Consider the following 20,916-nt stretch of genomic DNA (forward strand, 5'->3'; position numbering starts at 1 on the left):
AGATACATTCACGAAGGCCAAAAGTCCATGCAGCAATACAGAATTCTTGCTGCCAAACCAAAGCTGTAGATAGCAGACCTATACCTCCCACGGATCTTCCAAAGCTGCTGGGCCACAAGCCAGGAACAGAGACGCTGAGAAACAAGACAGGATAACGCCACGCCAAGCTGATAACACTCCACATGGCTTAAAGGGCTTGCCTGCCTTTTAAACCCTGCTGATGAGGACCACACCCAAACCCAGCTGTTTCTACTTCAATGGTGAAAATATCTCTTTAACTGCTCCTTTCGTTGCTCTGAACGTCGCTGTCTCATGTCAATGACAGCTTGTGCGTCATCACCTAATGACTCCAAGCTACTGGCTGGGGAGAGCCCCCCCCCCCCGGGGCTTTCATGCTGTTCTCCTTCATCCCATTCCTGACTCTCCTCTCCCCCGTCTGACTGTTCAGCCCCCTCCTCTGCGCTGTCATCCTCCTCCGGGCATGGAGCCAGCAGAGACACAGCTGGTCCCTGAGCAGCCTCAGGCTGAATCACAACAAGAAGAAGTTTGCTAGAAGGAGAAAGCCCTGTCGATGAAGCGTTTTGGGCCCATGAAACCAATATGTCTGTGGTTCAGGTATATGCTGGGCGTGAGATAAATTCAGCTCTAGGAAAGCAATTGACTAGAATTGTGAATTAGCATTCCGGAATCACTGGGTGTTGTATTTGGTTAGAAATATCCCAATGGCATTGCCTAGCAACAAGGCAGAGTTATATTTATGATGCCAGAAGAATCTATATTGAAACACCAGGAAGGAGTGCAAATAGCCAAAGGGACAAACCCTTATATTTGGGGGAGGCTCTCCTGAATTGCGAATAAGATGAAACCATCGGATTGCACCAAAAAACCCCAAAACAAAGCATCAAAATGAAGAGGAGGGGGTAAACCTGACTCCCCTGAAACTTGAATTCAAGCATTGCTTTGTCTCCTAGCAAGCCAGCTGATGGCTTCCAGGTCAACAAATATGCCAGAAGAATTCAATATATATTATCTTCTGTGAGTTTTAAATTACTATCTAGTGACTGGGAGGTGAAGTGTATAGCAAAATCTTTACCCTTGTTTTTTTGGGGGGGTGATAGATCTGGAGGTGAATAATTGCAGGAATTGGGTAGGGCTTTATAGGTGATAACCAACACCTTGAATTGTGACCTGAGACCAATTGCAGTTCACAGAGTGTTGGTGTGTTATGGGTGCGCCTAGGTACACTCACAACAACTAGCGCAGCTGCGTTCTGGGCTAGTTGCAGTCTCCGAACACTTTTCAAGGGTAGCCCCATGTAGAGCACTAATTTTGCACTGTTTTCCATAAAATATGAAGGTGGACTGAAAAGGTTTTAACAAGCAAGTGTGGTAGGAACGTTAAAACACAGACGGGCAAGCTAGCATTATTAGGCAACGTCTCCTGTATAGTGTGTGGATTGATATCCAGGAAAATTCTGTTGTTTATATTTATTTGTTTGTTTGTTTGTTTATTTATTTACTTACTTACTTACTTACTTACTTACTTACTTACTTACTTACTTACTTACTTACTTACTTACTTACTTACTTACTTATTAGATTTGTATGCCGCCCCTCTCCGTAGACTTGGGGCGGCTCACAACAATAACAATAACAATGTAAGAAGAAATCTAATAATTTTTAAAAAAACGCTAAAAACCCCATTATTAAAAGCAAACATACACACAAACATACCATGTATAAACTGCATAGGCCTGGGGGAGATGTCTCAGTTCCCCCATGCCTGACGGCAGAGATGGGTCTTAAGAGCTTTACGAAAGGCAAGGAGGGTGTGGGCAGTTCTAATCTCTGGGGGGAGCTGGTTCCAAAGGGTCGGAGCCGCCACAGAGAAGGCTCTTCTCCTGGGTCCCGCCTAACGACATTGTTTAGTCGACGGGACCCGGAGGAGGCCAACTCTGTGGGACCTAACCGGTCGCTGGGATTCGTGCGGCCGAAGGTGGTCCCGGATTATATTCCATATACCCTGTTTCCCCGATAGTAAGACACCCCCGATTGTAAGACATATGGGGGGTTTCAGGGGGGTCGGCTAATATAAGCCATACCCCGAAAGTAAGACATATGTCTTACTTTCGGGGAAACACGGGGGTATTGTGGGGGGGGAGCCCGATGACCTCGGGAAGACCCAGGGAAGGTTTCTTCGGCCGCCCAGCAGCTGATCTGCTCGGCAGCGCGGCAGCAGCCCTGGCGGCGGTTCCCTCGGCCCCAGCGCCGTCCTTCGCTTTGCCAAGAGTTCGTGGCGCTGGCGAGGGAGCTGCGCGCCCAGGAGAGTCTCCCTTACGCAGCGCGCCACCGCCAGCTGGCACCAGGCTGCGTAAGGGAGATTCTCCTGGGCGCGCAACTCCCTCGCCAGCGCCGCGAACTGCTCAGCCGCTTCGGCCAGGGCCGCCGCCTCGCCCGCCGGGTGGCCCAAGCTGGCGGTGGCGCGCTGCGCCCAGAGCTTGGGCCACCCGGCGGGCGAGGCGGCGACCCTGGCCAAAGTGGCGGAGCAGTTCGTGGTGCTGGCGAGGGAGTTGCGCGCCCAGGAGAGTCTCCCTTACGCAGCGCGCCACTGCCAGCTGGCACCAGGCTGCGTAAGGGAGATTCTCCTGGGCGCGCAGCTACCTCGCCAGCGCCGCGAACTGCTCCGCCGCTTCGGCCAGGGTCGCCGCTTCACCCGCCTCCTTTCCGGCAGCTCCCCGCGCGCCCATCCCCTTCGCCTCGCCGCGGCGTGGCGAAGGGCGCGCGGGGAGCTGCCGGAAAGGAGGCGGGCGAAGGAGGGCGCAGCTCCGGCCGCTCGTCTCGCCCGCCCACCCGGCGTCTCCGAAGCTTACCGGCCGGGACGGGCAACACGGCATCCGCTTGAGACGCCGGCGGGAGCAGCAGGAACAGCAACAAGCAGCGAAGCAGCCCGGCGAAGGCTTCTCCTGCCGAAAGGCGCCCGCCAGAGACCGGTAAGCTTTGGAGACGCCGGGTGGGCGGACACGTGTCAAGGCCGACGTGTGCACCGGACGCGGCTGCCACGTCATGGCGGGGCCCGGACGGTGCGGGCAGGCGGATGTGTCTCCATGTGTTTGTGTGTGGGGGGGAGGGTGCTACTACTTTTTACCAGACACGGGTGTTGCGGGTTCGGGTAGGTGGGTTGGCCGGGTGTGTCTTATTTTTTCCAATATAAGACATACCCCGAAAGTAAGACATAGTGGGGCTTTTGGGGGTAAAAAGAAAGTAAGACACTGTCTTACTATCGGGGAAACACGGTATATATAATTTTCACGCCCTGTGTGGATGAAAACTAAAGTCTCCCACCTCTAAAATTATGATAATCCTAGTTTGATTTGAGCAGCTTGGAAAATGTTTGATTCCAGCACCAACATAATATGGTTTATGTATGGTATGATTGAGTTGTATGGTTATTTTAAAGGGTTTTTAGATAGTTTTTAAGTATTGGATTTGTTTACATTGTTCACTATTGTTGTGAGCCGCTCCGAGTCTTCGGAGAGGGGCGGCATACAAATCTAATAAATTATTATTATTATTATTATTATTATTATTATTATTATTATTATTATTATTATTATTAACTGGTGCATTTAATTCTCGTGATTATTGTATCAACCGGACAACTCCCTTGTCCTCTATTCAGTTCCTTGTTGTCCATGACACTGATTGGTTTCTACAGCTCTGGTAAATAGAAGATTTTATTCATGTTCACGACTCGAGCCAAAAATAAAACTTGTTCTGACAATTGTTTGGCTCTCTAGGAAACTCGTTAATTTATAGAAATTGGAATGGAAACGCTTGTAAATAAATATTTCTGTTCATGCTGGGACTCAAAACTTCTTTGACGATTGTTTGGCTTTGGAAATACAGCAAGGGTGCCTTTCCCTGGCAGACTTCGGAGGAGTCTATGGACGTATCCAGAGATGACACAAGCCCGCAATATCAAGGACTTACCGGCCTGCGTAATTTAGGCAACACATGTTATATGAATGCTGTCATTCAGTGCCTTTGCAGTGTATCCCCGCTAGTGGAATATTTCCTCTCTGGAAAATACGTAGCCGCGCTAGACAAGTAAGTGGATTGCTTGGTTATGCAAGAATGTTCTTTGGGAAATTACTCTTTAATATAGTGGTACTTCTACTTACAAACTTAATCCGTTCGGTGACCAGGTTCTTAAGTAGAAAAGTTTGTAAGAAGAATCAATTTTCCCCATAGGAATCAATGTAAAAGCAAATAATGCATTCGATTGGGGAAACCACGGGGAGGATGTAGACCCTCTTTCCTCCCAGGAGATTCCTAGAGAGGTCCCACGGAGGCTTCCTGTCTTTTCCAGCACTGTTTCCTCCCAGGAGATTCCTAGAGAGGCACCACGGAGGCTTCTCCCTGCCTTTTCCAGCCCTGTTTCTTCCCAGGAGATTCCTAGAGAGGCCCCACGGAGGCTTCTCCCTGCCTTTTCCAGCCCTGTTTCTTCCCAGGAAATTCCTAGAGAGGCCCCACGGAGGCTTCTCCCTGCCTTTTCCGGTTACAGTTTCGGAGCCGCAGGTTTGTAAGTAGAAAATGATTCTTGAGAAGAGGCAAAAAAAAAAATCTTGAACACCCAGTTCTTATCTAGAAAAGTTCATAAGTAGAGGTGTTCTTAGGTTGAGGTACCACTGTATTAGGCTAAAGATAATTCCTTTTTCCTTGAAGCCACAAAGTTCCATAAGGACTACCGTATTTTTTGGAGTATAAGATGCACCTTTCCCCCTCCTACAAGAAGCTGAAAATTTGGGTGTGTCCTATACTCCGAATGTAGTTTTTGCTAAACTATTTTTTAGCCCTATTTTTTAGGTAACGCGACCTTCCTTGCTTTGCTAGCTAAGCGATCTTCCTTTTGCCTGCTTCTTTCATTGCTGCTCCCTCCAGTAATCAGCTGAGCCTTTTTTCAGCCCTAACAGTGAAGCAATCTTCCATTCTTTGCTAGCAAGCGATCTTCTGCCTTTTTTTTCAGCCCTAACAAGGTGCTAATGAGTGAAATGATCTTCCCTGCTTTGCTAGGGAAGTGATCATTCCTTTGCCTGCTTTTTTCATTCTTTCTCTCTTAAGAGAGAGAGAGAGAAGTGTTTTAGAAACTATTTTTTATCCCCAATCGGGATTAAAAAGCAAGTACGTGAGCTCAAAACCAGCAAACTAATGTGTTGAAGCTGACCAGATAAAGGACTAGCCAGATGAAGTAATGTACCTGGTAGGCACATTATTCCCACTCCAAAACTAAGGTGCCTATTATACTCCCCAATGTATGGTAATTCACAAGTCTCTGGGTTTTTAAAGCCTTTTTGGGTTTCTTTAATGACTATATCTCCTGTTTGAGATTGCTGTCCTTAAGATGCTTCAATCAACCACACTCTGATGTTTGTTTGTTTGATTGATTGATTTCTACGCAGCCCTCTCAAGGAGATACAGGGTGGCATACAACATTATAAATGCAACAATATATAAAAGAAATCTAAATTACTAAATCTAAATCAAATAGGAATGTGTGGGCCATACATTTATGTCAAACAACCTTTGGACTGAGTTTTCTAATCTCTCTGCCTTGAAGGGATATAAGAAAGTGGTTCTAAGCAGAGAGAGATTTCACTGAGTACATTAAAAATCTAGTAAGGGACTTCTTTTGACATGTGGATTTAATACCATGTTTCCCCTAAATTAAGACCCTGTCTTAATTTTTTTTTAAACTCTGAAATAAGCGCTTAGCCATATTGCCATGCGTTCAAAAGCCCAATTGGGCTTATTTGGAGGGAAACAGGTTAAAAAGAAGCATTGTTTCATAATTGCCACGTTGGTTCTCGACATATAAATATATTTAACATATGATATCAATAGAAATTGAATTTGGCACACCTGGTCTTGACAGTCACTTATTTGAAATAATTATTTTACTGAAAGAGTAGTAGATCCTTGGAACAAACTTCCAGCAGACGTGGTTGGTAAATCCACAGTAACTGAATTTAAACATGCCTGGAATAAACATAGATCCATCCTAAGATAAAATACAGAAAATAGTATAAGGGCAGACTAGATGCATCATGAGGTCTTTTTCTACCGTCAGTCTTCTATGTTTCTATGGAATATTACGGGTCCTTCTTGAGCAGAGGTCTGGATTAGAAGACCTTCAAGGTTCTTTCTAGCTCATTTCATTCTATTGTTCTATTTTGCTGGTGAAGGGGAGCCAAGATTTGATCCAGCAGGGTGCGAATAATCTTCCCATTGTTTTTCTATGTTCTCCTCTAAGGGAGAATGGAGAGATTGCAACCGCCTTTGCCTACCTGATGAACGATATGTGGCTTGGGGATTTCGACTGCGTCTCTCCCGAGGTCTTTAGATTGGTGATTGGCGAGCGGTACCCTGCTTTCATCAAGAAAACCCAGCAGGACGCTCAAGAGTTTCTGATATATGTCTTGAATGAACTCCATGAAGCTCTCAAAAAGGTAACGAGTCAGGGGTGGGCTGCTGGGGGTTTGCAGGGGCTCTGGAGAACCTCTAGCTAAGATTCTGTGCAGTTCAGAGAAGCCCCAAATCCCACTCCTGGCTGGCCACACCCACCCCACCCCTCCCAGTAGCCCCGACACGGCCCATTTTGAATGCAGGTAAGTGAAGGGCATGCGTGGAGGTTCAGGGATGGCAAAAAACAGGCCTACTGGAATTTCAGGAAGTCCCATTTCTGACCTCCAGAGGCCCTCCAGAGCCTGAGCATGTTGTCTTCGCCCTCCCAGAGACTCGAGGGAATGGTGATACCCTTTTTTTAGCTTAATCTGTAGGTCAGTGATGGCAAACCTATGGCACACATGTCACAGGTGGCTTGTGGAGCCATCTTGGAGGCCACACAAGATATCGCCCTGTGTCAGCTCCACCACACATGCGCACGCTGGCCAGCTGATTTTCGGCCTTCTTTTCGGCCATTTTTACTCTCCCCAGGCTTAAGGAAGCCTCCTGATGCCTGGGGATGGCGAAAAATGGCCCAACAGGCCAACCGGAAGTTCGGAAATGAACTTCCGGTTGGCCCGTTGACTTTCTTTTCGCCATCCCCAGGCTTCGAGAGCCCAGAGGCTTCAGTGAGGCCTGTGCGCATGGACAACCATGACCTAGATGACTGAGAATCTCCACAGACTAGGCATGAGTAGTAGCAATATATCGGTTTAATTGAACCTTCGCGCTTGACTTGGTCTTTCGGGCCTGAGGGAAATTGCCTGATTTTCCCCTATCGTGGCTCCTTTTTCTCTTCCGTAGACAAATAAGAAGAAAAACCAGGGAAGCTCGTCGACGGCTTGGGAATCCAGGAATTGCCTCAGCGAATGCTCCATTATCACCCGACTTTTCGAAGGACATCTTAGCTATGATATCATGTGTTTGGAGTGCCAAACCACTACTTACAAAACGGAGGTCTTCACTGTGCTCTCTCTACCGATACCTTATGAATCGGAGTGTTCCCTCGAGGTATCTGCTTTTCTCCAGGGGTGAAATTAAACCATCCCTCTTCTGTTCTTTGGTTTTAACAGATCCCGTATGGTGTAATCTCATGGATTAGGGTGCCGCAAGTATATGTCACATTATTGTTGGTACAGGATTAATTTTTAAAGTTACTCTTTGAACCTGATCTATGAAGATGAGGTATATAATTCTGTTCAGTGTTATTTTATTTATTTATTTTATTTATTTATTTTGTCCAATACACAATGAGGGTTTTAGTGAGTATATATCTATATACACATAGTAAAATACACGATGAAGGTTATAGAGGAGATACTCATAGTAAAATATATCTAAGAAAGAATAGAAAAGAAGGTATAGTAATAGAACATATCAATGAAAGAATAGAAGAAGAGATATAGGAATAGAAGGAAGGTATAAGAGATATAGGAGAGCAATAGGACAGGGGACGGAAGGCACTTTAGTGCACTTGTACTCGCCCCTTACTGACCTCTTAGGAATCTGGATAGGTCAACCGTAGATAGTCTAAGGGTAAAGTGTTGGGGGTTTAGGGATGACACTATGGAGACCGGTAATGAGTTCCACGCTTCGACAACTCGGTTACTGAAGTCATATTTTTTACAGTCAAGTTTGGAGCGGTTAATATTAAGTTTAAATCTGTTGTGTGCTCTTGAGTGATTGGATAGCAGGGAAGAGGGAGGGAAAGAAGGGAAGGGAAGAAGAAAGGAAAAAGGAAAAGAAAAGGGAAGGGATAGGAAGGCAAGGGGAAGGGAAATATATACATTCTCCCATTTGCAATCTGATTCAAAGAAGTAATGATGTTGATATTACCTAGGCTCCCTATCTTGCAATAGTTCTTTATGTGCAATTTATTTATTTATTTTATTTATTTTATTTATTTTGTCCAATACAAATTGAAAGTTAAAGAGAATAAAAACATGTAGTAGTAAATATCAGGGAAGGGATAGAAGGGAAGTAAAGATAAATATGTATCATGGAAATAAATTGAAAAAACTGATGGAACGATGGGAAATGGTGAGAGGTTATATGACAAGTAGAATTTGTGATTTAGCCATAAAGAATGAATTAGAATCACTCTTTGATATGTAAATAGAACGCAGATTCCAGCTTAGAAGGATATTAAAGATGTTAGTACAGACCCTCCAATTGGTGGTGGGGTATATATGTATGTTGTCAGGTGATGGGTGCACCTTCACAGGACACTGTTTTTATGTTGTATATATGCAGTTTGTATGGTTTAACATTTAAAATTAATTAAAAAAATTATATATATAAAAAAGGGAAGGGATAGAAGAAGAGATATGAGAATAGAATACATCAATGAAGAGTAGAGGAAAGGATATATGAAGGGGAGAAAAGATATATAAAATATAGGAGACACAATTGGACAGGGGATGGAAGGCACACTAGTGCACTTATGCTCGCCCCTTACTGACCACTAAGGAATCTGGAGAGGTCAACCATGGAAAGTCTAAGGGTAAAGTGTTGGGGGTTGACAACACGGAGTCTGTTAATGAGTTCCACGCTTCAACAACTCGATTGCTAAAGTCATATTTTTTACAGTCAAGTTTGGAGCGGTTGATATTAAGTTTGAACCTGTTGCGTGCTCTTGTGTTATTGCGGCTGAATACTATATTTTTATTTCTATGAAACCAAAATGGTACCGGTCAACAGTGTGTGTATTTCTCTTCCTCCCCCCTCCTCCTCCTGCAGGAATGCCTGGATTGCTTCTTTCAGCAGGATGTGTTGACCTGGAACAACCAGATCAACTGTTCCTGCTGTGGGATAAAAACCGACGCGGCAGTGAAGGCCAGCATAGCGAAGTCACCCAAGATGGTCATCTTCCACCTAAAGAGGTTAGGCGTATTTTTCTTCATGGGCTGACTTGCACCACATCCATTCTGTTACAGTGAATTGCTTACAGATGTTGAAAAGAGGGCCTATGTCATTGACAGAGTTTGACTACTTAGGGAAGTGTTGACAATTGAAGAGAACAGAAATTGAATCTCAATAAATCAGTTAAAAAACCCAGATGAAGAGCAGATTTCTGCACTTGACAGAAAGATTGTTCTCTTCAATTGGAAGGGGCCCTAGAGATCTTCTAGTCTAACCCCCTACTCAAATAGGAGACCCTCACATCCAGGAAATAAACTGTTTCAACGCCTACCCTCAAAATGTCGTTATAGAGCATTGCACACCAAGACAACTAGACACAAGAACAAATTTTCCCCAAATGCCATCACTCTGCTAAACAAATAATTCCCTCAACACTGTCAAACTATTTACTAAGTCTGCACTACTATTACTACTAGTTTTTTCTCATTCCTATCACGTATCTCCTCCCACTTATGTCTGTATGACTATAACTAGTTGCTTGTATCCTTAAGATTTTTATCAATATTGTTTCCTGATTGCTTGACTTCTATGACCATCATTAAGTGTTGTACCTCATGATTCTTGACAAATGTACATTTTCTTTTATGTACAGTGAGAGCATATGAACTAAAGACAAATTCCTTCTGTGTCCAATCACACCTGGCCAATAAAGAATTCTGTTCTGTGATTGTCCAATCTCTTCTTCAAAACCTCCAGAGGTGTATCATCCATCTTGATATTTCTCTCACTGTCTTTTATTTGAAAAGTTAGGAGCTGGTTCCATTTCTAACATAAATGATGATTCAAACTCCTCATGCTCGTATACCCAGTGTTTTTTCTTAAATCATTTTCTGAACTCAAATATGAAATATATTAAAACAGAACCAGACGCTAGTTTGGTCTTATGTTTATTATAAATTTGACTCTAAACAATATACCAATATGACTCAAAAATCCATTTCTATTGCACTATTGATAAAGATCATCCTTTATTTTCAGATTTGATTGTCAAGGCAGTTATAAAAAGAAACTTAAAACCGACATCTACTATCCTTTAACTAACCTGGATTTGTCTCCTTATATATATCCACTTTTTCGGAAAAATCCAAAATACAACTTATTTGCTGTAGTGGTAAGTGACAATAGATGATTCTAGTATTCTTTTATTTGTTTTGTCAAGTATGTATTGGTAGTATACCAAGATATTATAATAATATTCAGATACATGATACTAGTAAAAAAGAAACATTCGAACGGGACGGAAGGCACTCTGGTGCACTTATGCATGCCCCTTACTGACCTCTTAGGAATCAGGTGAAGTAAACAGTGGACAGTCTAAGGGTAAAGTTTTGGGGGTTAGGCAATGATACTACAGAGTGTGGTAGAAACATAGAAGTCTGATGGCAGAAAAAGACCTCATGGTCCATCTAGTCTGCCCTTATACTATTTTCTGTATTTTATCTTAGGATGGATATATGTTTATCCCAGGCATGTTTAAATTCAGTTACTGTGGATTTATCTACCACGTCTGCTGGAAGTTTGTTCCAAGGATCTACTACTCTTTCAGTAAAATAATATTTTCTCATGTTGCTTTTGATCTTTCCCCCAACTAACTTCAGATTGTGTCCCCTTGTTCTTGTGTTCACTTTCCAATTAAAAACACTTCCCTCCTGGACCTTATTTAACCCTTTAACATATTTAAATGTTTCAATCATGTCCCCCCTTTTCCTTCTGTCCTCCAGTCTATACAGATTGAGTTCATTAAGTCTTTCCTGATATGTTTTATGCTTAAGACCTTCCACCATTCTTGTAGCCCGTCTTTGGACCCGTTCAATTTTGTCAATATCTTTTTGTAGGTGAGGTCTCCAGAACTGAACACAGTACTCCAAATGTGGTCTCACCAGCGCTCTATATAAGGGGATCACAATCTCCCTCTTCCTGCTTGTTATACCTCTAGCTATGCAGCCAAGCATCCTACTTGCTTTCCCTACTGCCTGACTGCACTGTTCACCCATTTTGAGACTGTCTGAAATCACTACCCTTAAAGCCTTTTGTTCTGAAGTTTTTGCTAACACAGTACTGCCAATACAATACTCAGATTGAGGATTCCTTTTCCCCAAGTGCATTATTTTACATTTGGAAACAGTAGTGAGTTCCATGCATCAACTACTCGGTTACTAAAGCTGTATTTCCTGCAGTCGAATTTAGAGCAGTTTAAGTTTGTATCTGTTGTGTGCTCATGTGTTGTTGTGGTTGAAGCTGAAGTAGTTATTGAAAGGAAGGATGTTGTAGCAGATGATTTTATGGGCTATGCTTAGGTCGTGTTTAAGGTGACGTAGTTCTAAGCTTTTTAAATCTAGGATTGTAAGTCTAGTTGCGTAGGGGATTATGTACGGAAGAATGTTCACTCCCTCAAAAATAATAAAAATGTGATAAGAATGAATGAACTCCATAAGAAAACGGAATTCAGTAAAATTATTTCATTCTGTAACTAGAAAAGATGAATGTATGATACTATTGTATGAGGAGCTACATTCTCAGTAAGCTTTGCCCACCGAGGCAACCAAGAAAAAAATATCTGGTAGATATTATAAAAAGAAGATAACATTATTATGCACTCCAAATTACAGCTGTAGGGTGCAGATGTACTACACTCTCCAGGATGTTTACAATCAGTTTTTGTTCAGGATTCTTACTGGAGAAAAAAATAGAAGTTGGTGGGAACAGAAATAAAACTTATGTGCTTAAAAAAGACTTATTAATAGAGGGGACAGCCCGCAGTGGGTTGCTACTGGTGTAGGTAGCAGACTTATTCGTTGATATGAATACCACAAAAAAAATAACAACCCTAGTCTAGAGGTATAAGGTTATACAGTGGTACCTCATCTTGCGAACGCCTCTTCTAACAAACTTTTCAAGATATGAACCCGGTGTTTAAGATTTTTTTGCCTCTTCTTCCAAACTATTTTCACCTTACGAACCCAAGCAGCTGCTGCTGGGATGAAGGGGTTTCTTTTCCCCCCCTTTTTTGAAGAAAGAAAAGGGAGGGGCTGCTTGGAGTAGGAAAGATTTTGCAGAGAACAACGTGCTTGCAAAGGCACTGAAAGGGTGTCTTTTTAAGAAAGAAAAGGGAGGAGGGAGGGGCAGCTTGGGGGAGGAAATTTTTTGCAGAGAACAAGGTGCTTGCAAAGGAATTGAAAGGGTGTCTTTTTAAGAAAGAAACGGGAGGAGGGAGGGGCTGCTTGGAGTAGGAAAGATTTTGCAGAGAACAACGTGCTTGCAAAGGCACTGAAACGGTGTCTTTTGAAGAAAGAAAAGGGAGGAGGGAGGGGCAGCTTGTGGGAGGAAAATTTTTGCAGAGAACAACGTGCTTGCAAAGGAACTGAGAGGGTGTCTTTTGAAAGAAAAGGGAGGGGCACCCCCCTTGCCTTTCTTCCTTCCCACTCACCCTTTAGCCTAGCCTTGCTTCTTCCACCCGCCCCATTTAGCTGCTCCTCCCTGCCCTCTGTTCGCCTCCCTTCTAAAGTTTGGGATTTTCCTGAAGGATTTGCACGCATTATTTGCTTTTACATTGATTCCTATGGGAAACATTGTTTCATCTTACGAACTTTTCACCTTACGAACCTCCTCCTGGAACCAATTAAGTTCGTATGATGAGGTACCACTGTATATATAACTGTTTTGTTTTACTGTGTTTTGTATAGTGTTTTGATTGTGTGACCTTTTTAATGTAATGTAATGTAATGCTGAACAAAACTCTGAATTGGCGAAAGGAAGCCATTAAAACACTCTGCTAGCTACGTTCAGTTGTCCAGACTCCACCCTGCAAGGGATTATGGTGCTGTTAAATGACAATGATTGTATCCTTGAATGATGACTAGTGATGGGCGAACCCAACGGTGTTCGGGTTCGGCAAGTTCGGACGAACTTTACACAAAATTCGGCAGAACCTGAACCGAACCCGAACGGGGAATCCGGGGCGGAGCTTTGACATCACGTATACTGGCAGGTTGCTAAGGACGCCAAGGTGATCATTTCCTGGATTCCATGGAATCCAGGAAGTGATCACCTTGGTGTCCTTAGCAACCTGCCGGTGACATCAAAGCTCCGAACGTGACCCCGAACTTTGCCAAAGTTTCAAAAAAGTTCGGGTTCATGTTCGGCATACCGAACACCACAAAATTCGGTACAGACCCGAATTGTGTGGGTTTCGGTTCGCCCATCACTAATGATCACTAAATGGAACTGTTGTTGAGGACTACCTGTAGATGTTGGAGAATGGAGTTAGGACTGGGGAGACAGAAACAAATTTCCATTTTGTTACCGATTCTCAGAACCAAACTCCCTCTCAAAATTAGGTTATGAATTAGGTTATTGCTGTCACAAGTAACTTGAATAAAGTACAGTGGTACCTTATCATACGAACTTAATTGGTTCCAGGAGGAGGTTCGTAAGGTGAAAAGTTCGTAAGATGAAACAATGTTTCCCATAGGAATCAATGTAAAAGCAAATAATGCGTGCAAATCCTTGAGGAAAATCCCAAACTTTAGAAGGGAGGCGAACAGAGGGCAGGGAGGAACAGCTAAAGGGGGCGGGTGGAAGAAGCAAGGCTAGGCTAAAGGGTGAGTGGGAAGGAAGAAAGGCAAGGGGGACGCCCCTCCCTTTTCTTTCTTCAAAAGACACCGTTTCAGTGCCTTTGCAAGCACGTTGTTCTCTGCAAAATCTTTCCTCCCCCAAGCTGTCCCTCCCTTTTCTTTCTTCAAAAGACACCGTTTCAGTGCCTTTGCAAGCACGTTGTTCTCTGCAAAATCTTTCCTCCCCCAAGCTGTCCCTCCCTTTTCTTTCTTAAAAAGACACCGTTTCAGTGCCTTTGCAAGCACATTGTTCTCTGCAAAATCTTTCCTACTCCAAGCAGCCCCTCCCTTTTCTTTCTTCAAAAAAGGGGAAAAAAAAGAAATCCCTTCATCCCAGCAGCAGCTGCTTGGGTTCGTAAGGTGAAAATAGTTTGGAAGAAGAGGCAAAAAAATCTTAAACACCGGGTTCGTATCTTGAAAAGTTCGTTAGAAGAGGCGTTCGTAAGTTGAGGTACCACTGTACTTCCTTGGTAAACATGAAATATGTTGCTCTTGTTGCAGAACCATTTTGGAGATCTGGATGGTGGCCATTACACTGCATTCTGCAGGCATACCCTCAGCCAAAATTGGTACAACTTTGATGATGCCCAGATCAACGAGATCCCAGAATCCTCCGTGCAAACGTCTGCCGCCTACCTTCTGTTTTATAGCAGTCAAGCTTTCTCTGCGCCCGTGAAGAACCAAAATGTCTAGAAGAAGCAAGTAGTAGGCCCGCTCACGCTTTGGTTGTCGTTTATGGGACAACTGCATTTCCCCCTGTCTTTGGATCGTACTGATGGAGTGACGTAGAAGCTGGCCCTTCCAAGCTCTTTCAGTGAGAAGAATGCTACTCGGCAAGGCCTTACACAGAATGTGACCCGGCACCTGCAGTTAAATAAATTCTTCTTGGACAGCGAGGGTTGAGTGTTTGTTATTATTGCAACATCCGGGTGTTGTGATTCAGCCTGAGGCTCCTCAGGGACCGGCTGGATCTCTGCCGGATCCATGCCCAGAGGAGGAGGACAGTGAACAGGAGGGGGAGGACCAGGCAGACGGGGGAGAGGAACATCAGGAAGAGGAGGAGGGAGAGCAGCCTGAGACCCCCGGGGGGGGGGCTCTCCCCAGCTAGTAGCCTGGATTCATTGGATGAAGATGCACAGGCTATAATAGATATGAGGCAGCGACGAGCAGCTCAAAGACGGGGCCAATTAGAAAGGTATTTCCACCCCTAAATTGGCAACAGCTGGGTTTGGGTGTGGTTCTCCTCAGCAGGGTTGAAAAGGCAGGCCCGCCCTTACAGTCTTGTGGAGAGTTATCAATTGGGAGTCCTGTGACCTTGCTTCGATTCTTGGCGTCTCTGATCTTGGCTTGTGGCCTAGAAGTCTGGAAGACTTGGGGGAGGCGTGGGTTTTATTATCTCCAGCGTTGTTTTTGCCAGCAAGAATCCTGTTTTATTGCCTGGCCTTCGTGAAACCTCTGTGAAGCTTCATAGTGTTCCTGTCTGTAAGAACAGTTTGTGTTACCTGTGCTTGCTTTGAATTATATAAACTGCCTTTGCTTTTTACCAGTGTGTCTGGATACTCTTTTTGGTTGGTGTTGGCGTCTGGGGGGACCCAGACAGAACACCGGGGGTAGGTTTCTCCAGGTTTGGACCGGATCGCCAAACCGGTAACGACCCGCTGGTGATGTCACAAAAGCATCATGGATCCAGTTTGGTTGTTGTCCATCTGTGGACACCGCCATCTTTTTTTCCCAAATTTTTTACTCCCTTTATTTGTCCTCACTTTCTTCCCTATGAGCTTTAGGGAGTGCCCCCTCGTCCTAGTATTGTGTGATAGAGAAAAGGATTTTTCTCTATCCACCTTTTCTATCTCATGCATGATTTTATATACTTTGATCAAATCACCTCTTAAATGTTTGGAAGTCTTCAGATTAAAAAAAAAATTATGCACTATTGTTCACAACCATGCCCTCTTCTTAAAAGCGTTAGTTATGAAAGGGTTTCCCCGTTCCAAAATTCACGCTTCTTTAAACACAATATTCCTACAATTTTGGACTTCGCATTTGCTCTCACCTAGTCTACGCTTCCTGAAATAATCTATTTTTTATTTATTTATTCATTTGTCCAATACACAAATACATAGGAAGAAAAATAGACATGTGATAATATAAAAGAGGGTGAAAGTGAACTTAGAGGAGAGGATATATAGAATATATAAGATAGGTGAAAGAAAGGAAAGACAATTGGACAGGGGACGAAAGGCACACCAGTGCACTTATGTACGCCCCTTACTGGCCTCTTAGGAACCTGGAGAGGTCAATCGTGGAGAGTCTAAGGGAGAAGTGTTGGGGTTAAATTTCAAAGCAAGGAACAGCTATCAGGCCAATGCCATTTGAAACCATCCTGTAAGATTTTGGTTTTTTTTTTTTTTAAAAAAGACACAGATCCAAAACGCATATTAAAAATCATGTAATGCTTCAGTCTTCCAGAGTACATTGTAAAGTGCGGAGATAAGACACACAGAAACCTAGTTTGACAAAACAACCCTCCCTCTCTTAGCCATTCTTGTCAAAGGATTGGATCTCTTTTATTATATACATGTTGGATGTGCAATTTTGCAATCGGTATGTACACGTTCATTCGAACCTTTATCTCTGGCTAAGATATTCACAGTAGAATCAAGCTTTAAGGTTAGTGTGTCAAGGCCATAAATGTGGGAAAGAGGAAAGGAAGATACGCATTGAATTTTAGGACAATCTCCAATCCAACTCTTAACACTTTTCAAAGGGACTAAGCAAGATTTATAATTTTTCAAGCGTAGCTGCAAATAAGTCGGTTTGAAACACATTATTCCATACAAAGCAGCAGAGTTAATAATTTAATTTTCAGCAATAGCACTAAAATACATTTTTGGATAAGGAATTGCTGCAGCCCTCTCTTTTAGACAACTTTACATTGGTCTCAGCTCAGTAATTTATAAACCAGCTAGCGCATCTTTCGGCCTTTCCCTTTAAGTGGCTACATCTGCAGCCCGCAGCTTTCGGCCCTTCCTTTAAGTGGCTACATCTGCAGCCCGCTGTTCGTAAGAAGTATAAAAGAGAATATAAGCGGCTGAAGACTTCACTGAGGATGCAGAGATGTCGGACACTTCGTGGTCATCAAATTTATACCATCGTTGCTTGGAAGCATTCTTGCAGTAAGCTGTGTAGTGTCCACCATCGAGCCCTCCATAATGGTTCTGTGGAAGAAACAAAAAAATTAGGTTCAAGTGTTTCAGGGAAATTACATTATTTATTTATTTATTTATTTATTTATTTATTTATTTATTTATTTATTGGATTTGTATCCCGCCCCTCTCCGTAGACTCGGGGCGGCTAACAACAATGATAAAAACAGCATGTAACAATCCAATCCAATACAATGGAACCCCGACATAAGAGCTGCTCTACTTAAGAGCAACTCGAGATAAGAGCTGGGAGGGGAGAGATATTTTTGTTCTACTTACAAGTCCAAATTCGAGATACAAGCGCCAAGGAGCTGTCTCCTGAAGCCAAACGCTAACTTCCGCATTCGGCTTCAGGAGACAGCTGCGAAGCGGCGCGCGTGTTTTAAAAGGTTGCAGCCGGCCTGGGGGGCACGGGGGGGTGCTTGCAGCTTTCTTTCTTGCTCTTTTTCTTTCTCTCTTTTACCTTCCCTTCCTCTATTTCTTCTTTTCTTTCTCCTTCCCACCTTCTTCCCTCCCTCCCTCCCTTCACTCATTCCTCTCTTACTCTCCCCTTTCATAAGTTTCCTTGCTTCCTTCCTCTGTTCCTGTCCCTTCCCTTCCCTCTTTCTTTCTTTCTTTCTTTCTTTCTTTTTCTTTCTCTCTTTTACCTTCCCTTCCTCTATTTCTTCTTTTCTTTCTCCTTCCCACCTTCTTCCCTCCCTCCCTCCCTTCACTCATTCCTCTCTTACTCTCCCCTTTCATAAGTTTCCTTGCTTCCTTCCTCTGTTCCTGTCCCTTCCCTCTTTCCTTCCTTCCTTCCCACCCTCCGTCCATTCATTCACCCATTCCTCTCTTGATCGCTTAAAGCCGGTCCCTGGTGCAAAAAGGGTTGGGGACCTCTGTCCTACAGGATTGGGTGGCAGAGAAGTTGAACATATGTAAATTTAAAAGTTTAAGAAAGTTTACAAGTTAAGTGAAAGAAACTTCATTATTCATTTATATGTACATGTACATTTCTTCATTAAAAACATGTCTTTCTGCATAATTTAGACTAACTTTGTGAGTTTTTTGAGGGCTGGAACCAATTAAAATTATTTACATTAATTCCTATGGGGAAAAGTCGTTCGAGATAAGAGCTGCTCGACTTAAGAGCCCAGGTCCGGAACGAATTAAACTCGTATCTCGAGCTACCACTGTACTAAAATAACTAAAAAAAACCCTTATTATAAAAACCAAGCATACATACAGACATACTATGCGTAAATTGTAAAGGCCTAGGGGGAAAGAATGTCTCAATTTCCCCAAACCTGGCGGCAAAGGTGGGTTTTAAGAAGTTTACGAAAGACAAGGAAGGTGGGGGCAATTCTAATCTCTGCATAAGACAGTGGAGGATGGGAACCTGGCATGCGGTGGACCATGGGGTTTTCAAAAGTTGGACACGACTTAGTGACTGAGAGTCTTCGGAGAGGGGCGGCATACAAATCTAAGTAATAAATAAATAAATAAATAAATAAATAAATAGCAATAACACTTAGACTTATATACCGCTTCCCCAATGCTTTTACAGCCCCCTCTAAGCTATTTATAGAGTCAGCATATTTGCCCCCCAACACTCTGGGTCCTCAGTGGATTGAACTACAGACTGTAGGCAGAGTTCACCTGTAACACTGCCTTTTAACCACTGCACCACCTCCATCACCAACAATAAATTCATAGGGCTGTTACTTACGGAGACTGAAAACAGGTTATATCTCTTCAAATTACTCTTGGGACCAATGACGTATTGTGACAGGTCAAGGTTCTCCAAAGGGAAATCAACAGATGTTTGAAGCTTCTGTTTCCACCGCCCATCGTATGAAAACCTAACCATCAGCAACAGGAAGTAAACATTAGGCAATGATGGGTCTAGCAAAAGGAACCAATATTTGTTCATTAATTAATAACATCTATATAGCTACCTGTCTCGCCAAGGGTGATTCTGGACCAGGGGTCCCCAAACTTGGCACCTTTTTTATTTTTTTGATTGATTTTGATTTTATTGGATTTGTATGCCGCCCCTCTCCGTAGACTCGGGGCGGCTAACAACAGTAGTAAACAGCAGATGACAATCCAATATAAACAGTTCAAAACCCCTATTGTAAAACTAAACATACATACAGACAGACATACCATGCATAAAATTGTAAAGGCCTAGGGGGAAAGAGTATCTCAGTTCCCCCATGCCTGGCGGCAGAGGTGGGTTTTAAGAAGCTTACGAAAGGCAAGGAGGGTGGGAGCAATTCTAATCTCTGGAGGGAGTTGGTTCCAGAGGGTCAGGGCCGCCACAGAGAAGGCTCTTCCCCTGGGTCCCGCCAAGCGGCATTGTTTAGTTGACGGGACCCGGAGAAGGCCCACTCTGTGGGACCTAACTGGTCGCTGGGATTCGTGCGGCAGAAGGCGGTCCCTGAGATAATCTTGTCCGATGCCATGAAGGGCTTTATAGGTCATACCCAACACTTTGAATTGTGACCGGAAACTGATTGGCAACCAATGCAGATTGCGGAGTGTTGGTGTAACATGGGCATATTTGGGGAAGCCCATGATTGCTCTTGCAGCTGCATTCTGCACGATCTGAAGTTTCCGAACACTTTTCTAAGGTAGCCCCATGTAGAGAGCGTTACAGTCAGTGTTCCCTCTAATTTTTTTGGGGGGGGGGGGGGCGGAAAAGTATAGTGTCTGAGCGGCAGTCCCTTCGGGACTGGGCGGCACAGAAATATTAAATAAACAAACAAACAAACAAATAAACCCCCCCCCCCCTTTTTTGCCTCAGAGAATTTCAAAATAAAATACTGTACTGTGTGTCTATAACAGTGAGCTCATAATAGGGCAACTCTATCAATATCAAAATGCCACTTAAATAGTTGAGCTAGTTTCAAACTAGATTTTGATTTTCTTTCCCTCTTCCTTACTCCCATTCTTTTTCTTTCTCTTTTCCTTCCTCTCTTTTTTCTATCTGTTTCTCTCTCTTCCTCTCTCTCTCCTTCCCTCTCTCTCCTTCCCTCTCGGCTTCTGGGCAGGTTTGGAAAACTCTGAGTTGATGATGATTTTTAAGTGAGCGATTGCTCACTGCTCAGCTTAGAGGGAACTATGGTTACAGTAGTCAAGCCTCGAGGTGATGAGGGCAAACTTTAAGACTTGTGGACTTCAACTTCCAGAATTTCCCACCTTGAGAATTCTGGGAGTTGAAGTCCACAAGTCTTAAAGTTGCCAAGTTTGAAGACCTCTGCTTTGGACACACATAATAATTGGAAACACAAGAGATATAGACACTGAGCCTTACCTTTTCAAATGTACTAAGAGGACAGGTGGCAACTTCCATATTTCTATTTTTTTCGTGGAATCTCTTCGAGTTTTGCAATGGCTACAATAAAATCGATTGTTATCTGTCAGCTTTTCTTCTTTGGAAAATAATCTAAGGCATTCCTGAAAATAATAAAAAAATAAAAATGCATGTAATTGATTGATTGATTGATTCAATTTTTATGCCGCCCTTCTCCTTAGACTCAGGGCGGCTTACAACATGTTAGCAATAGCACTTTTGAACAGAGCCAGCCTATTGCCCCCACAATCCGGGTCCTCATTTTACCCACCTCGGAAGGATGGAAGGCTGAGTCAACCTTGAGCCAGTGATGAGATTTGAACCGCTGACCTTCAGAT

General features: G+C 43.5%; 2 protein-coding genes across 5 annotated transcripts in view; one reads left to right on the forward strand and one right to left on the reverse strand.

The window, feature by feature from the left end:
- Positions 1 to 493: 493 nt before the first annotated feature.
- USP50 (ubiquitin specific peptidase 50) lies at positions 494 to 15,578 on the forward strand. 3 transcript variants are annotated; one of them, XM_070762370.1, is made up of 7 exons: positions 494 to 615; positions 3,906 to 4,106; positions 6,310 to 6,505; positions 7,305 to 7,511; positions 9,240 to 9,382; positions 10,401 to 10,533; positions 14,537 to 15,578. In XM_070762370.1, the coding sequence occupies exons 1-7, from the start codon at positions 572 to 574 to the stop codon at positions 14,726 to 14,728; spliced, it is 1,116 nt and encodes a 371-aa protein (XP_070618471.1). In that variant the 5' UTR covers positions 494 to 571; the 3' UTR covers positions 14,729 to 15,578. The 3 variants fall into 3 exon arrangements, with proteins under 3 accessions (XP_070618471.1, XP_070618472.1, XP_070618473.1); XM_070762371.1 differs by lacking the exon at positions 494 to 615 and adding an exon at positions 763 to 1,035; XM_070762372.1 differs by lacking the exons at positions 494 to 615; positions 3,906 to 4,106 and adding an exon at positions 915 to 1,035 and having other exon boundaries at positions 14,537 to 14,931.
- Positions 15,579 to 16,469: 891 nt separating this feature from the next.
- USP8 (ubiquitin specific peptidase 8) overlaps positions 16,470 to 20,916 on the reverse strand; it is a 54,735-nt gene continuing 50,288 nt past the window's right edge. For both annotated transcript variants that reach the window (XM_070762364.1, XM_070762363.1), the window contains 3 exons: positions 20,540 to 20,682; positions 18,950 to 19,082; positions 16,470 to 17,253 (listed from right to left, as the gene is read on the reverse strand). In XM_070762364.1, coding sequence (XP_070618465.1) covers positions 17,068 to 17,253; positions 18,950 to 19,082; positions 20,540 to 20,682 — 462 coding nt within the window. In that variant the 3' untranslated portion in view covers positions 16,470 to 17,067. The remainder of the gene's footprint in view (positions 17,254 to 18,949; positions 19,083 to 20,539; positions 20,683 to 20,916) is intronic.

This window comes from Erythrolamprus reginae, chromosome 10, assembly GCF_031021105.1.
Source record: "Erythrolamprus reginae isolate rEryReg1 chromosome 10, rEryReg1.hap1, whole genome shotgun sequence".
Classification (NCBI taxonomy): domain Eukaryota; kingdom Metazoa; phylum Chordata; class Lepidosauria; order Squamata; family Dipsadidae; genus Erythrolamprus; species Erythrolamprus reginae.

Bases quoted from the DNA above. Each gene is read 5' to 3' on its own strand.
- USP50 (XM_070762371.1), top strand. From the start codon at position 983: ATGGCTTCCAGGTCAACAAATATGCCAGAAGAATTCAATATATATTAT. The intron at 4,107-6,309 runs GTAAGTGGATTG...TTCTCCTCTAAG, and splicing joins TACGTAGCCGCGCTAGACAA to GGAGAATGGAGAGATTGCAA. The intron at 10,534-14,536 runs GTAAGTGACAAT...CTCTTGTTGCAG, and splicing joins ACAACTTATTTGCTGTAGTG to AACCATTTTGGAGATCTGGA.